Source organism: Canis lupus, chromosome 34, assembly GCF_048164855.1.
Source record: "Canis lupus baileyi chromosome 34, mCanLup2.hap1, whole genome shotgun sequence".
Taxonomy (NCBI): Eukaryota; Metazoa; Chordata; class Mammalia; order Carnivora; family Canidae; genus Canis; species Canis lupus.
In genome coordinates, this window is record NC_132871.1 from 11,708,702 (window position 1) to 11,725,967 (window position 17,266).

The 17,266-nt window shown below is 41.8% G+C and overlaps 1 protein-coding gene and 1 non-coding gene across 2 annotated transcripts; one reads left to right on the forward strand and one right to left on the reverse strand.

Moving 5' to 3' along the window:
- Positions 1-453: 453 nt before the first annotated feature.
- On the reverse strand, positions 454-555 carry LOC140624640 (U6 spliceosomal RNA). The gene has a single exon (XR_012024096.1). It is a non-coding gene; the product is annotated as a U6 spliceosomal RNA (small nuclear RNA).
- Positions 556-8,339: 7,784 nt separating this feature from the next.
- ATP5MC3 (ATP synthase membrane subunit c locus 3) lies at positions 8,340-11,477 on the forward strand. Its single transcript, XM_072811025.1, has 5 exons — positions 8,340-8,420; positions 8,546-8,653; positions 9,732-9,809; positions 10,334-10,527; positions 11,218-11,477. Exons 2-5 carry the CDS (start codon positions 8,615-8,617, stop codon positions 11,330-11,332), a joined length of 426 nt encoding a protein of 141 aa, XP_072667126.1. The 5' UTR covers positions 8,340-8,420; positions 8,546-8,614; the 3' UTR covers positions 11,333-11,477.
- Positions 11,478-17,266: the final 5,789 nt, after the last annotated feature.

Below are 17,266 nucleotides of genomic sequence, written 5' to 3' on the forward strand. Positions count from 1 at the left end.
CTGAGGTGGAATATGGTTGGCGTGTTGGAGGAATAGCAAAGAGACCAGCACACATAAAGTGGAGTGATCAAGGAGCTATCTTTTTATCCAACTATAGAAACTCTTTGTATTTACCCTATGTACTTATGATATCAGCTAGACACAGTTAAATTTATCTATTTCATTTACTTTCAATTATTTAGGGATTTTTAAAACTTTACGTTCATAAATGGTTTGCATAGTTCCAAAGTCAAATCTACAAAGCAAAGTATATTCCAAGAAGTCTGGCTTCTATTATTATTTCCTCCACCCTATTTCTTCTCCCATGACTAACCATCTATGAACCTTTTAGTTTTTAAATATAGGAAATACGTTTGTAATTCCACTTCTTAGATGCATTAACTTTTTAGATGCATTGACATCCACCACCACCCCTGCCCTACCTACCTTCTGAGGTAAATGCTAGTATAGTGTAAAAATATGGAATATTTGAGTTTATGTATTGTCCTTGAATAGGGACCGTGTTAATCTTCTCTATCATTATAATGCTGGTATATGTGCTGCTGAAGCAAGCACTAAAAGATTAATATTTTCCGTGGATAACGGTTCAGAAGCTGGACACTGGCTGGAGAGAGATGGCTTCAGTAGGTGCTGCCATGGAAAAACTTGCATAGTCTCTTGTCACTATGAAGATACCAGGTGCTTGCAGAAAGAGCAAGTTTCTCTGAATGGACCAAAGGCAATGAAAAAATAAGTGGAAGGGAACTGCAGATAGACATTGCCTACTTCACAACTTGCTTCAGTTTATGTTCCATTCCTGCCAATATTAAGTTGTATCAGAGAATGGATCAGTAAAGGGCTTTAATGTTTTGGTTTTTCAATTAATTTATTAAGCACATGAGATTATAAACACAGAGTCCTTCAAAAGCACATAAAAATGTTTGAACAAACTCATGTCACAAATCAAAAAATATTCTTCAGTTTCTCTTAGATTGAATTTTGCAATACTAGAAAGAAAAGGCATTCTAGAGGTCATCCTAATTTGTCCAAAGAGACTAATATCTTCGTCAAAAGAGAAAAAAAATTATTTCATATTACTTTGTATATACTAAGCCCTTATATATTGAGCAAAAATTTATTAAGTGACTACCATGTTTAACACTCTCTTAGGTGCTATGGGAGACATAAATATGAATTAGACCTAATCCTTGCCCTTGAGAATCTTACCATCTGTGCCAGTTATTAACTTATGACTTCTCAGCTACAAATGCATCCTTCTTTGCTTTACTTCCTTATCTAGAGCTGGACCCTGCAGGCATTGCTGCTTTGATAACTGGCAAAATGTTAGGCTTTCCCAAGAGAGGGCAATGGAAAGATCCTGTAGGGGCAGAGCTGGAGGAAATGACTTTTCTTTCTTCTGGTCGGAGCCCATGGGTTGGTTTGCAAGAGAGGTCTGGTTATGTTCACTTCAGCAGTCTTCCTGGTTCACTTGTGACTGGTGTCTCCAGCAAGTTCCTTCACCACAAGTGGACTCTATGTGCCTGTGACAGCCATATCCTCTCCTCTAAATTTCTAAATTCTTCCTTTTTGTTCACTCTTCCTCAGCCAAGGGTAGTAGCTATTCTGACAGTTGTTAGAATCTACTCTATCCTTCTTAGTAGATACCTTTTATTGGTTAACAATCTTTACATTAAGTTTTCTTTGTTCAAATTACTAAAATGGTTCTGTCTGCTGGCTGGTCCCTATCAGACATACCATGGAATAAGGAAAAAAGACAGATCCAAGTTAATGAAAATTCTGTCATGACTATTTCTGCTGTAATCACAGATCAAAGACCAAAAAGCACCAGAGATGTAGATCCATAGCATTATATCTCAGTTTGTGTTGTGTTCAGCTGCATGTAATAGAAGACTGACTTCAGTGGCTTAAACAGAGGCTTTTTCTTGTATAACATGGAATCCATAAATAGTTAATAGCTCTACTCAAAAAAAAAAAAGTTTAAGAACTCAATCTCTTTTGGTTTCCAACTTCTCCATCCTTAATGTTTGGTCTGTACTCATGGGTGCAAGATTGTTGCTTTACCACCAGATACCAGATCCATCTTCCAAGCAGGAAAAAAAAAAGGAAAAGGAAAAAAAAAAAAGAAATGAGCCAGTTAGATCTATATGCTTTGCATGCATTCTTAGAGTCAATACCAAGTAACTTTAACTCACATATCACTGATCATTCTTAACTGTAAGGAAACTTGGGAAGTTCAGTATTTTTTAACCCTGAATGGGGTTCTGTAACTAAGAAAAAAAGGGAGAACATATGTTGGATAGGCAACTAGCTGTATCTGCTACAAATTAAGTGAAAAATGGGTAACTTACTTTATTATTAAAGTACAGTTGACCTACAATTTTATATTAGTTTCAGGTGTACAACATAGTGATTTGCAAGTCTATACATTCCTCAGGGCTCACCACAGTAAGTGTCACCACCACAATGTCACCACACATTATTATGATATTATTGACTTTATTCCCTATGCTGTGCCTGATGGACAAGAGGTAACAAAGAGACTTGATCTCATAGCCACATACTTATTCATTTTCTTCTATGTAAACACTCTTTGTATATTAATTGTCAACTGTGACATAAAATTGTTTTTTTCTCAATTACTAGCATGTTTTACCAGAAAAAAAATGGAATAATATTTATTATATTAGTATATTGTTTTCATGTAATTCTTTAATATAAATTTCAGCCTGGACCTGAGTCAGGACCTCTGAAAGGTCATAAAGATATCTTTACTTTTAATTCCTGACTACATCTTTGGAAGCATTTAGTTAATAATCTATTCCATTATACTAGATGGCATGAAAACAACTAAATAATTAGCAAAGTAAAAAAATGAAGATTAAGGACAAATTTCTGCATCAGAAAGTGATTAGTCTAGGCAGACTTGGGAGTGTTAGGTTTTATATAAGGGATACCAAGAAACAGTTTTCTTTCTTTTGTTTTTTATTAAAAAATTTTCTTTATTTGAGAGAGCGATAATGTGAGCATGAGCAGGGAGGGACAGAAGGAGAAGAAGAAGCAGACTCCTTGCTGGGCAGGGAGCCTGATGCACGGCTCGATCCCAGGACCCTGGGATCATGACGTGAGACAAAGGCGGATGTTTAACGAACTGAGCCACCGAGGTGCCCCCCAAGAAATGTTTTCTACATGAATCACCCCATCTTTTTCATCCATGCTCAAGTCTGTCTCAGTGAGGCTCTTTCTAAACAGGCCAATCTCTTTTCTTAAGCTATTTCCCTTATCAAACACCACACAATTTTGTCCTAAAACAGTTACTAATTTGTATTTTTTTCTAATTTTTTATATACCATAGTTAAATTTTTCATATACCCCAATTATAATGTAAACTCACATTTTCTTGTATACTCACTATGTTCAAAGAGGAGACACAGTATTTATTTGGAGCTCATCTCGATTGAATGATCCTACAGAATTAGCACAGGTTTAGAGGTTTATTTTCATAAAAAAGACAAATTGATAGCAAATTAAGGCCAATAATATGAAACAAAATTTTTATTTTTTTAAAGATTTTATTTATTTGAGTGAAGGAGAGCATAAGCAGGGGGAGGGGCAGAGGCAGAGAAGAGGGAGAAATCCCCCCGACTTTGCAGAGAGACCAACGTTGGGCTCGATCCCAGGACCCTGAGATCATGACCTGATCTGAAGGCAGACGCCTAACCGACTGAGCCACCCAGGCGCCCCTATATGAAACTAATTTTTTAATAATAAAAGCAAAATAGTTTTATAACAAAGCCCAGAATATTTTTAATTCACATTTCTGATTTTGATTTCCACAAATAATACATTTTTAAAAATCCCACGGATGTGAAAATGCTGGTGAAAACTTTACAGGCTGTTAAAATGAAAACTTTCAAAAGCAGACAAGTCAAGCATCTTTCCATGTTTCCCAGTTAGAGCTGCCTTATGATTGTTTTAACAATAACAACCCTACTCCACCCCAAATTTCAAGGGAAGAGGAGTCAGTGCACAAGACATGTGCTTCTATCTGTTTTGCTCTGAGTTATGCCTGGAATTCTGAACTGAAACTGCCTACGTTATGATGATGCTGCCTCCTGATTATTTTTAAAAAATGTTTACTTTAAAAAGTAAAAAAGGGGCACCTGGCTGACTCAGTTGGTGGAGCATGAAGCTCTTGATCTCAGTCATGGATTCGAGACCCATGTTCGAAGTAGAGATTACTCAAAAAAAAACAAAAACAAAAACATGCTGCCTCCACATAGGTCTCAAAGGAAGAGTGGATATTTTGAGGAGAATATCTTCTGTCTCAGTTATCTTGCTGTGTAACAAACCATCCTAAAACTTAGTAGCGTCAAACAATAACCTTTCATTGCTCTTGATTCTGTGGGTCAAGAATTTAGGCAAGGCTCACTTCTATTCCATGTAGTATTGGCCGGGAAGACTTGATTAAAGCTAGAGAACCCAACATGGCCTCATTCATGTATCCAGGGCACCTTAGTTCTCTTTTATGAGACTTTTTTTTTTTTTTTCTGTCCAGAAGGTTTCTTAGCACTCATGTTGTCTAACTCATGTTTCCTGATATGATGATTGGCTTCCAAGGAGAAAATGAAAGCAAGGAGACCTCTTTCTAGTCCATAAGTCACACAGTGTCACTTCTCTGGGTTAAAGCAAGTCATAAGATTAGCCCAGATTTAAGAAGGGAAATAGACTCCATTGCTTGATGAGTGGCAAAGTCACATCGCAATGTTGCATTTACATTGGGATAGGATTTTCCATACTTTTCTTTACCACCCCATTCCTTCCTTCTCCATGCCATCTTCACTCAGGTTTATCAGATACTACCAAACTATGATGTCATCACTGAAGATGATCATGTCCCAGGTGCCTGGGTGATTCAGTCAATTGAGCATCTGACTCTTGATTTTGGCTCAGGTTGTGTTCTAAAGGCCATGATATCCATCCCTCAATGGGCTCCAAGCTCAGTGTGGAGTCTGCTTGTCCCCCTCCTCCCACTTGCACTCCTGCTGGCACATGTGCATGTGCACACCCACTCTCTCTTTCAAATAAATGAATAAGTAAAATCTTATTTTAAAAAAGATGATTGTCTCTACTACTTAAGAAAAAAATGTAGACAGAACTGAATACTTCAAAAGAAGTCCCTGGAACATCTTTATGGTCTCACTTTACTCCTCTCAGAAGATGCCATTTTTCTTCAAACTTCTTCAGCACAAATATCTAGCCTCTATCAACATGGGTTGGTGTCACTCAAGATCCACTTTGTTACACACACACACACACACACACACACACGAGCCATTCTCACAGGTAGCACCATCTGTTCTTTGAACATCTAATATTCTTTGTAAATATTTAAACTCTGATAGAATTGTCTCCTCTTCTAGGCCAGTTCACCTGCTTATTGACATACTAACAGTGAAAGCCTGGACTTAGACTGCACCTCTCCCTGTCATAGGTACCTAGCCCATGTGCACCCTGGAAGTGATCCTCTTAGGGATCCCAGCTTCTCTCCTGCCTCCTCTTCCTATTCAACAGTTACTGCTACTGATTCATGGCTGAAGAGAGAAGAACTTTCCTTAAACCATCTCTGTACACAAATCCAATTAGTATACTTTTTCACTTATAAAGATCTATTATTGAAGTATATGATGTGTGGTGGTTAATTTTGGGTCAACTTGACTGGCCATGGGGTACCTAAATTTAATATTATCTCTGAGTGTTTCTGGATGAGACTAGCTTTTGAATCCGTGGACTCGGTAAAGTAGACTTTACCACCCAGTGGTGGGTGGGCATCATCCAATCCATTGAGGGTCTGAATAGAACAAAAGGCAGAGGAAAGGCAGCCCAGGCGGTTCAGCAGTTTAGCACCACCTTCAGCCCAGGGCCTGATCCTGGAGTCCTGGGATCGAGTCCCATGTCAGGCTCCCTACACAGAGCCTGCTTCTCTCTCTGCCTGTGTCTCTGTCTCTCTCTCTCTCATGAATAAATAAAATCTTTTTAAAAAATTAAAAGACAGAAGAAGAAAGAATTTGTCCCTTTTTCCCCATCTCAGTGTTGAGTTAGAACATCTCATCTCATCTCTGGGTTGATGAGACTGGGAATTATACTGTTTGTCTCCCTAGTTCTCAGGCCTTCTGACTTTGACTGAATTATATCACTGGCTTTCCTGGGTCTCCAGCTTGGAAACAGCAGATCCTGGGGCTTCTTGGCTTCCATAGCCACATGTTCTAATTCTTCATAATAAATACACAGATAAATCAATAATTAGGCGATCTCCTACTGGTTCTGGTTCTCTGGAGAATGCTGATGAACGCAGGACATTATTTAGTCTACTTTAGACATCACAGGACATTACATACTTCAGGTAAGAACTGAGTACTTGAGAAAATAATCTCTCTTCGAACTGCACATGTGAATTCAATTCAATTGAATTCAATTCAATTATGTCTATTTTATGGGCTAAAGCTTGAGCCTAAAATGATTAGCTTTCACATGATTTTGAACCATTTGCATTTGAAGTTGGATCAGGGACAAATTCTTATTCATTCTTCATGTTTCAGTTCTGAGGGGTTCTCCCCAAGGTTGCCACTAGATAATACCACACCTTTGTGTTAACTAGAAAAAGTGTGAACTAGAAAAAGTGGGTAGGACGTTGTCCCTTGCCGAGGCTCTAGGCCAAGTGGGTGGGATTTCAGTCCCCTGCTAGCCCTTCAACTGGGCATACTGGGTGTTTAAACATCCATGTTGACTGATATCACTTCCAGTGGAACTACTAAGAACTACTAAGTAAAATGCACAGAATTTGCAGGTCTATCAGAAGTTCGGTAAAAGCCTTTTTTATTTTTATTTCTTCTGAGACATTTCTGTATTCATCAAGCAAAATGACTTGTCCAAAGTTACTAAAAAACCGGGATCCCTGGGTGGCGCAGCGGTTTGGCGCCTGCCTTTGACCCAGGGCGCGATCCTGGAGACCCGGGATCGAATCCCACGTCGGGCTCCCGGTGCATGGAGCCTGCTTCTCCCTCTGCCTGTGTCTCTGCCCCTCTCTCTCTCTCTCTCTGTGACTATCATAAATAAATAAAAATTTAAAAAAAAAAAAAAAAAAAAAAAAAACAAAGTTACTAAAAAACCAGGTGTCAAAGTCGGGTAGGTCTTGAAAATACTCAGACTTTCTTTAGTCCCGCCAAAGATACTCTTCCAAGCATAGAGCTGGAGGAAAAATTACCTCCCTCACTTTACCAAGAGGCAACTTTGTGCCCAAAGTCACAAAACTCGGAATCCCTGGGGGGCTCAGCGGTTGAGCACCTGCCTTAGGCCCAGGTGGCCCCGGGTCCGGGGATCGAGTCCCGCATGGGGCTCCCTGCAGGGAGCCTGCTTCTCTTTCTTCCCATGTCTCTGCCTCTGTGTGTGTGTGTGTGTGTTCCTCATGAATAAATAAATAGAATCTTTAAAAAAAAAAAAAAAAGTCACAAAACTCTCTGATCAATTCATGTGCTCATTCCTTTGTCCCAGCAGTTCTCGGTCAGGTCCGAGGTCGCTCAAAGGAGAAGCCATACCTCTGGGATACTTTTCCAGATCCCTTTAGAGAAAGGTGCTCGCTTTGCCAGGGACCCTGACTTCTCTTTTTTTTTTTTTTTTTTTTCTTTTTAAAAAATTTATTTATGAGAGACACACACACACACAGAGAGAGAGAGAGACAGACACAGGCAGAGGGAGAAGCAGGCTCCGTGCAGGGAGCCCGACGTGGGACTCGATCCCGGGTCCCCAGGATCACATCCCGGGCCAGGGCGGGCTCCAATCCGCTGGGCCATCGGGGCTGCCCCCCTTCTGTTTTTGTTTTTTTCCTGGGCCCTGACTCCTAGTCAAGCAGAGCCTCAACTCCCTCCCCAGGCTCGCAGGGACAATGACCAGGAGAGGGGCCCTCTAGGGCAGCTCAGGTCACGGGGGAAACCAGCTGCTCTTGAGTCCTCTCTGCCGGGGCCGGGTTTCCGTTTCCTCTTTTTTTTTTTTTTTTAAGATTTTATTTATTTATTAGAGACGCAGAGAGAGAGAGAGAGGCCGAGACCCAGGCAGAGGGAGGAGCCCGACGCGGGACTCGAACCCGGGTCCCCAGGATCAGGCGGCGCTACCCGCGGAGCCCCGGGGCTGCCGGGATTCCGCCGCCGCCAGCCCGCGCTGCTCGGCGCCCGCCGCTGTCCGCCGGAGCCGGTTGCCAATAAAGTTGTTACAAAGTGACCTTGAGCGCGGGGCCCCCGCCCGCCGCCCGCCTCCTCCATCCGGGTGCCGCGCCGCGGATAAGAGCCAGCCCGCGCCTGCGCGCCCGCGCCGCTCCTTCGACCTCTGCCGCCGCCGCCGCCGCCGCCGCCGCCGCCGCCGCCGGGAAGGTAAGCGGAGGGCGCGAGGGCCGGGCCGGGCCGGGCGGAGCCGCGTCCGGGCGGGACCCCCTCCTTCGGCGGCCCCGGCGTGCCCGGGAGGGCGCCGCGCGCTAAGCCCCTTGCCTCCGCCGCAGGGAAGCGGGACAGGAGCCCACGTCGCCGTCAGCCGGGCCCGCCAGCCGCGCCGCGCCGAGGACCGCACCATGTTGGCCTGCGCCAAGCTCGCCTGCGCCCCCGCTCTGGTGCGTACCCGGCCGGGCCGTCCGCGAGGCTGCGCCCCCCGCCCCCGCCCGCCCTCCTGGTAACCCGGGCGGCCCCCTCCCCGGGTGCGGCGGGGCCGCCGAGGCCTGCGGTCGGGGGCCGCCCGCTGGAGGTCAAGCCCTGGCGGCCCCGGTGCCCGCGCCCCTCCCCGCTGCCCGCTGCCCGCGCCGCGCGGTCGGGGGTCCCCGGAGGCGGGCGCCCGAGGCCTAGGCGGCCCCGCACGTCCCCGCGCCCCGTCTGGAGGTCACACTCGCTGCTGCAGAGGGAGGGACTGCGCCTGGCCCCGCGGGGCGGAGGGAGGTGCTGGACGAGCCCGGCGTCCCAGTCTCCCTGCCTCTGCCTTTATTTCCCGAAGCCTTCAGGGAGGCTTTCGGGGAAGCGAGGGGGTGGGGGCATTTGTCTGACCCACTCAGGTCTCGGTTCCGAAGGGATTCTCCGTGACCTTAGTGGAGTGGACACTCAAGGGCAGCGACGCTGGGCTGCAGTGTCCTCCGCTCAGACGCGTCAGCGACGTGCTCGCCCCGATAGGGAGTCGCTTCGGCTGCTGCTTAGGTGCTATGATGAATGGACCTGTAGGAACGTCTCGGGAGCTGTGGGGCTCCTGTGACCGCTGGGCTGTTGTAAATGACCAGCTTAGAGCAACACTCTTGATAGACTTGTTGCTCCCCTTAAACCTACCAGAGACGGTGCGGGGGTGCTCGTTGCGGTTTTTCTGATCAGAGTGGTGGCATTACGGTAATTGAAATTTTAAAAATGCTTCCTTTTTAACCAGTTGCTTAGAAGTTTTGTTCGGGTTATTACAGATAGATGAAGTAGCACCCTTTAAACTTTAATTTAGCAACTTTAAAATAAAAGTCTTTCGTGCACTGAAAATAACCAAACAGCAAGATAGGAGAACATACAGAAGTCAGGAGCTTTCTGATCAAAATTTTTTTTTTTTTTTTTTTTTTTTTTGCTGGTGGCTTCTTTAGGCCTCATGGTACAATAAAGGGTTATTGAAATCTTATCTACTCTTACTATTTGGAATGTTTTTTTTTTTTTTTTTTTTTTCTTTAATAGATCCGAGCTGGATCCAGAGTTGCATACAGACCAATTTCTGCATCAGTGTTATATCGACCAGAGGCTAGGCCTGGAGAGGTAATAGCAGTAATAATAGAAATTAAGTAACCCCACCAAGTAAGTCTTATGGTTTTAATTAAAAGGGAGGAAACCTCACTAGTGAATGGTTTGAAGGCAGTCTTTTTCCACCCTTATATCCAAAAAATAGTACAGAGGATAAGCCAATGAAAGAAACTTGGCTGAGTTGGCTAAGCAATACAGTCAGTATATAAATATATATGTACATGTATATACATATATATATGTATGTATTTATAGTCTTGAGTTACCTATATTTAAGATTATACTAGCTGCAGTTATTGAAAAGCCTACCCTATTAAAAAGCATATTCAAATACACTGTTTTCAACAACCTTATGAGACATAAATTTTGTTAGACCTATTCTACGCTGCAATTATTCTAAGCTCTTGATTTTCCCATTGTGCCACAGCCTCCCATTCAAAATCACAAAATAGAGAAGCAGTTAACATTTGACAGTATAGTAATTAAAATAGCTGATTGTGATTACTGATTTAACCTTTGCCTTATTTCCTTTTCTCTAGCGCTCTACGGTATTTAATGGGGCCCAGAATGGTGTGTCTCAGCGAATCCAAAGGGAGTTTCAGACCAGTGCAATCAGCAGAGACATTGATACTGCTGCCAAATTTATTGGTGCAGGTGCTGCAACAGTGGGAGTGGCTGGTTCTGGTGCTGGTATTGGAACAGTCTTTGGCAGCCTTATCATTGGTTATGCCAGGTACTTTCTATCACCAAATAAACTACTTTAAGAGCATGCTTAACATAGTTGGAAACTTAGAAAACTAGTGAAATAATAATAACTACTTTGTATTAAGTGCCCACTCTGTTTCTTGCCTTGTATTTTGAGGGTTTTGAATGCATGATCTCACTTAACCCTCAAAGTACCCCTTGGAGATATACTCCAGCTTATTTATGAAGAATGAGCAACACAGAAATTATACTGATTGCACAAGTAGCTAGTAAGTGTCAAATAAATTTTAATTCTAACTTGAGAGTCTACACTTTAAATTATTAAGCTATATTAGGACTGTAGTTAACCACAGTCTTTAAAAGTATCAATTTCCATTTTATTTAAGACCTTATTTCTAAACTGTCAGATCTTAAGTAGTATAGAACATACTTTCACAGGAATAGCAAGTACCTCTGAACCCTTCAAAATGGATGAGGACTAACCATTTATATTGACATCCAGAAATCACTTCCTTACCTTTTCCCCCTATGATTAGGATTGAGGAGAAAGGAATATCAAACAGGCAGAAGCAAAAGAGATCGAGGCAAATACTTTTCCAGGACTTGCCAGTTTACAAAGATCTCATACTAGTAATTTGATTTTTTTTTAACATTTACCAAACAATGGAATTCAAATAATATTTCAAAGTAACAATTATATGTGTTGTGTCTCTTTTAGAAACCCTTCGCTGAAGCAGCAGCTGTTTTCATATGCTATCCTGGGATTTGCCTTGTCTGAAGCTATGGGTCTCTTTTGTTTGATGGTTGCTTTCTTGATCTTGTTTGCCATGTAACAGAAATTACTGCTTGAAATGTTGTCATTCATATTAATTACGGATGTAATTCTGTGTATCTTACTGTGACTCCGTAAACTGTACTATTGGTGTCATGGAAATGTACATTATTTCCAAGGTCATTTCATTAAAGATGAAAACTTTAGTTTTTGCTGTTATTTGTACCTACCTAAAGTTAGATCATCACAAAGAAGAATATGCATTCAGGCAGATGCTGTACAAATCAGAGGAAACCACAGCATATGCCCTGTTATGAAAAAGCATATGCCCTGTTATGAAAAAGCCAGTTTGTATGAGATTTCTTTTATACAGTATTCTGCACATTGTAATTTGTAGGGCTTTTGGTTACTTCTATAAAGAAGAAAAATATGTGAGTGTTTTCAGCTTCTGTGAGATACGATTAATTAAACTTAGATAGTTAAGATGGTTTTGTGTTTTTAAGGCCTAATAGGAATTTCGATACCTGGGAGCAGAATTGCCTTCCAAGACTAACTTGGCTGGTCCTACACAGCTAAATCTAAAAATAAATCCTGTCCGCTTTTTAGGAATTGAAGCCTTGTTAGACTATGTTTCGGGGTGGTTTTTGCTATTCAGTCTCAACATTAAGTAATTAAGTGTCTATAACAAAGTATTGAGTTTCTAGGAAGAAAATCTCATTAGCAGCTAGTTAACTATTAAGTGGCAAAGTCAGGATCCAGATTCAGACCTTCCTTAATTCTAAAGCCCTTACTTTTTTATTTTCTATGTTTATGTAAAGCATGAAAAAGGAAAAGCTCATTTGGGAGAAATTTTATTTTGGAAAAGCACAAAATTGAAGCATAATCTTAGTGTTGTAGGCTTGAAAAGAGGAAAGGTATGGTGGGTATGGAGTAGATGAGGATAAAACAAGTGCAGAGCCACAGTAAGAACCCAGCTCCAGGTAGTACCATAAATTTGTATTAAGTTTTGTTAACCTAGTTTTATGACTCCTCAGCAATGTTAACACAAACTGATAGAGAATGGTGATGGTTATCAAGACTGGTTACTGACAAAAAGAAATGACAGGTCAAAGGAGCTCTAAGCAGACAGCAAGCAAGCACATTTTTCAACAGCTAACCTATGAGCTTCAAACTCAGGAATGAGTAAAACCACAATAGGAGGAGTGGTAAGTTGGAATAAAAGAGAGAGTTCAAGGGTATTGTGGGAAGCACCAGAAAGAGAGATTCCCACCTAAACAACAATTGTACTGTCCAAATCTATTTTAAGTATATTGGGACTCTATCGAAGGCTTGTAACTTCCAGAAGAAGGCTTGAACTGTAAATTGGGGTTAATGTAATTTCAGGTCTTCATAGAATAGCAGCTGCCACCCCTCAGCCCTAGGCCCAGGGCAGGCTGCTATGCACATCTTCCTGGAGCAGCTTCATACAGCTTTCTGGAGCCAGGGTAAGCAAAAAGAACCATGTCCTCCAAATGCTGGTTATCAATGCTTTGATCACTGATTGCTACTTCTGATTACAGGAGTGTAGATAAAGAAGAGAGTGGCCATTGTTGCTGTACCTCCCCTCATTGTTGCAACCGCCTTCCCCTATAGCTGAAGTGACTTCAGGGAAAGGCATCCATTTCCCCCTTTTATCTTTTTCCCCTTTTGGGGAACTGGATGCTAAAGACTAGGACATTTAAAAGTAACTGCATATATACTGGGAAAATTTGAAAGTGACCACTCATACCTAAGAAAAGACTCAGAAAAGACCTGAAAGGGATCCCTGGGTGGCGCAGCGGTTTGGCGCCTGTCTTTGGCCCAGGGCGCCATCCTGGAGACCCGGGATCGAGTCCCACGTCGGGCTCCTGGTGCATGGAGCCTGCTTCTCCCTCTGCCTATGTCTCTGCCTCTCTCTCTCTCTCTGACTATCATAAATAAAAATAAAAAAAAAAAATAAAAAAAAGACCTGAAAAAATATTAAGTTTAAATATCAACTAATCCTTGATACAGAGACAGTGTACAACCAAAAAATAATAAAATAAAAAATAAACCCTAGGGAAGGTGGGTAATCTGATTGCCAGAGATACCATATTATTCGGACGTCTAGTTTGCAACAAAAAAAATCACAAGATGTTCAAAAAACAGGAAAGTATGGCCCATTCAAAGAGAAAAGAAACAATCTTGCTAAAAAAGGCCTGATAGCAGATCTCCTACACAAAGACTATTAAACAATCATCTTAAAGATGATCAAAGAACTAAAGAGAGAGTTTAAAATATGATGTACCAACTTACTTATTTCAAAACATCCTACAGAGCTGCAGTAATCAAAACAGTGTTAGTGGCATAAAGATAGAATAAACCAATGAAATAGGGGATCCCCAGGTGGCTCAGTGGTTTAGCACCTGCCTCTGGCCCAGGCCTGATCCTGGACCTGGGATCGAGTCCCACGTCTGGCTCCCTGCATGGAGCCTGCTGCTTTCTCCCTTTGCCTGTGTCTCTGCCTCTCCCTCTCTCTCTCTCTGTCTCTCTTGAATAAATAAAATTTTTTTAAAGATTTATTTATTTATTTATGATAGACACACAGAGGCAGAGACACAGGAGGAGGGAGAAGCAGGCTCCATGCCAGGACCCCAACGCAGGACTCAATCCCTGGACTCCAGGATCACGCTCTGGGCCAAAGGCAGGCGCTAAACCGCTGAGCCACCCAGGGATCCCCTGAATAAATTAATTTTTTAAAAAAGTAAACCAATGAAATAGAATAGAAATAAATACTTGCATGTATAGTCCAATAATTTTTTTTTTGAGATTCTATTTATTTACTCATGCTAGTGAGAGAGGCAGGCTCCATGGATGTGGAAGCTGGATGTGGGACTCCATCCTGGGACTCCGGGATCACACCCTGAGCCAAAGGCAGGCACACTCCACCACTGAGCCACCCAGGCATCCCTGGTCCAATAATTTTTGACAGGAGGGTCCAGAAATGATAGCCTTTTCAACAAATGGTGCCTGGAAAACTGGTTATTCACATGCAAAAGAATGAAGTTGGACCCTTAGCTAATAACAAAAATTAACAAAAATGGATCAAAGACTTAAATGTAAGACCTAAAATTACAAATCTTTTAGAAGAAAACAGGGCAAAACCTTCAGGACGCTGAATTTGGCAATGATTCCTTGGATACAACACCAAAGATACAGGGGAAAAAATTTTAGATAAATTGAATATGAAAGTTACAATATTGTGCAATAAAAGACACGGTCAACAGAGTAAAAAGCCCACAAAATGGAAGAAAATATTTGCAAATCCTGTATGTGATAAGGGATTAATATCCACAATATATGGAGAAGTCCTAAAACTCAACAATGAAAACAATTTAAAAATGGTCAAAGGACTTAGACATTTCTCTGAAGATATGCAAATGGTTGACAAGTACATGAAAAGATGCTCACTATTACTAATCATTAGGGAAATGTAAATCAAAGCTACAATGAGATACAACTTCACACCCTGCAGTATGGCAACTATAAAAGCAAAAGTGTTGGCGAGGATATAGGGGAATTGGAACCCTTGTGCACTGTTTAATTTTTTTTTTTTTAATTTTTATTTATTTATGATAGTCACAGAGAGAGAGAGAGAGAGAGGCAGAGACATAGGCAGAGGGAGAAGCAGGCTCCATGCACCGGGAGCCTGATGTGGGATTCGATCCCGGGTCTCCAGGATCGCGCCCTGGGCCAAAGGCAGGCGCCAAACCGCTGCGCCACCCAGGGATCCCCCTTGTGCACTGTTGGTAGGAATGTAAAATGGTACAGCTGCTGTGGAAAACAGTATGGTGGTTCCTCAAAAAGTTAAAGATAGAATTGCCATATGATCTAACAATTCCACTTAAAGGAGTATATACCCCAAAAACCGAAAGCAAGGTTTTAAAGAGTTATTTGTACACTCATGTTCTCAGCAGCATTAATATAGCTAAACTATGGAAGCAAACCAAGTATCCATTGATGATGGATGAATGGTATAAGCAAAATGTGGTATATACATGCAGTAGAATATTCTTTATTCTTAAAAAGGAAAGAAATTCTGATACTACAATGTGGATGAACCCTGAGGACATTATGCTAAGTGAGACAAACCTTTCACGAAATGACAAAATAGTGTATGATTCCACTTAGGTAGAGTAGTCAAAATCATAGAGATTAGAATTGTGGTTGCGAGGGGCTGGATGGAAAGAAGGGGGGGGCTTCTAGTTTAACAAGAAAAGTTTGTTTCATGAAATGAAAAGATATAAACATGGATGGTAATGATGGTTGCATAACATTATGAATGTATTTTTTTTAAGTAATCTCTATACCTAACATGGGGCTCAAACTCAGAACTCCATGATCAAGTCACATGCTTTTCCAAATGAGCCAGCCAGGTGCTCCTCATGAATGTATTTAATATCACTGAAAATATATATTTAAAATGGTTAAGATGGTAAATTTTGTTACATGTATTTTGTGAAAATAAAATAGAGGGCAGCCCCGGTGGCGCAGCAGTTTAGCGCTGCCTGCAGCCCGGGGTGTGATCCTGGGGACCTGGGATCGAGTCCCATGTCGGGCTGCCTGCATGGAGCCTGCTTCTCCCTCTGCCTGTGTCTGCCTCTCTCTCTCTCTCAATAAATAAAAAATAAATAAATAAATAAGTAAGTAAATAAATAAATAGAATGGTCAAGGGCCCAGGAAGTACAATAAAGTTGAAGATCCATTTCAATAAGAGCCAATAAATAGTCAAGAAATAAAAAGAACTTCAAAGTTCAAGCTCTTGGAGGTAAGGTAGGTCTAAGGAACGATAAAAATTTCCTGAGCAGCTCAAGTTGGTTGGAAATGAATGTCACTAAAGTTAAGTTTAAAGAACGATTATAGATAAATGGGAAATATCATTTGAGAACCAAAAAATATATATTCATGTTTCTGCTGTAAGTTTTAAATTCTATTTAGTAATTTTAGCCAACGTGGTTTGGTTTGGATGTTAAATGTTTGGGAAAAGAAAATATCAGGGCAGCCCTGGTGGCGCAGCGGTTTAGCGCCGCCTGCAGCCTAGGGCGTGATCCTGGAGACTTGGGATCGAGTCCCACGTTGGGCTCCCTGCATGGAGCCCGCTTCTCTCTCTGCTTCTCTCTCTCTCTGAATGAATAAATAAATAAATCTAATTAAAAAAAATATCAATACTATCCTCTGCAAAGCCTTTTAAATATGTGATTTCTATATCTGAAATTATGAGTTGAAGTCTCTACATGCTGAGCATATATTAATTTAGTACTTTTATGGTATTACTCTATTGATAATAGGGACTTAAAACCTAAATACAAAGTCCATCAATTACTTGCCCAAGTCTTTATTTCTTAAGATTTTATTTGAGAGAGAGAGCAGGAGCAGTTGGGAGAGGAAGAAGCAGGCTCCCTGCTGAGCAGAGAGCCCGATGTAGGGCTCCATCCCAGGACCCCGGGATCATGACCTGAGCCAAAGACAGCTGCTTAACCAACTGACCCACCCAGGTGCCCCTGCCCAATTCTTTACATTATTAGGGCCAATAATTTTTTTTCAGAGCTATTACCATCCTCCTCTGCCTCAACAAACATGGCAGTTGGACTCTGTCTCTGCCAATAGCAACATTATGCCTTAGCTTGCTCTGGTGTACAGAGAGTTAATAAGTAGTAGTCAAAACTTGTGATAGTATAGGATTTATAAGCAGTATCATTTTTACAGATTTTTTAAAAAGTAGATAGCATGGGGATCCCTGGGTGGCGCAGCGGTTTGGCGCCTGCCTTTGGCTCAGGGCGTGATCCTGGAGACCCGGGATCGAATCCCACATCGGGCTCCTGGTGCATGGAGCCTGCTTCTCCCTCTGCCTGTGTCTCTGCCTCTCTCTCTTTCTCTGTGACTATCATAAATAAATAAAAATTAAAAAAAAAAAAAGTAGATAGCATGAGTTTGTTTA

Bases quoted from the DNA above. Each gene is read 5' to 3' on its own strand.
- ATP5MC3 (XM_072811025.1), top strand. From the start codon at position 8,615: ATGTTGGCCTGCGCCAAGCTCGCCTGCGCCCCCGCTCTG. The intron at 8,654-9,731 runs GTGCGTACCCGG...TTTCTTTAATAG, and splicing joins TCGCCTGCGCCCCCGCTCTG to ATCCGAGCTGGATCCAGAGT. The intron at 9,810-10,333 runs GTAATAGCAGTA...CCTTTTCTCTAG, and splicing joins CAGAGGCTAGGCCTGGAGAG to CGCTCTACGGTATTTAATGG.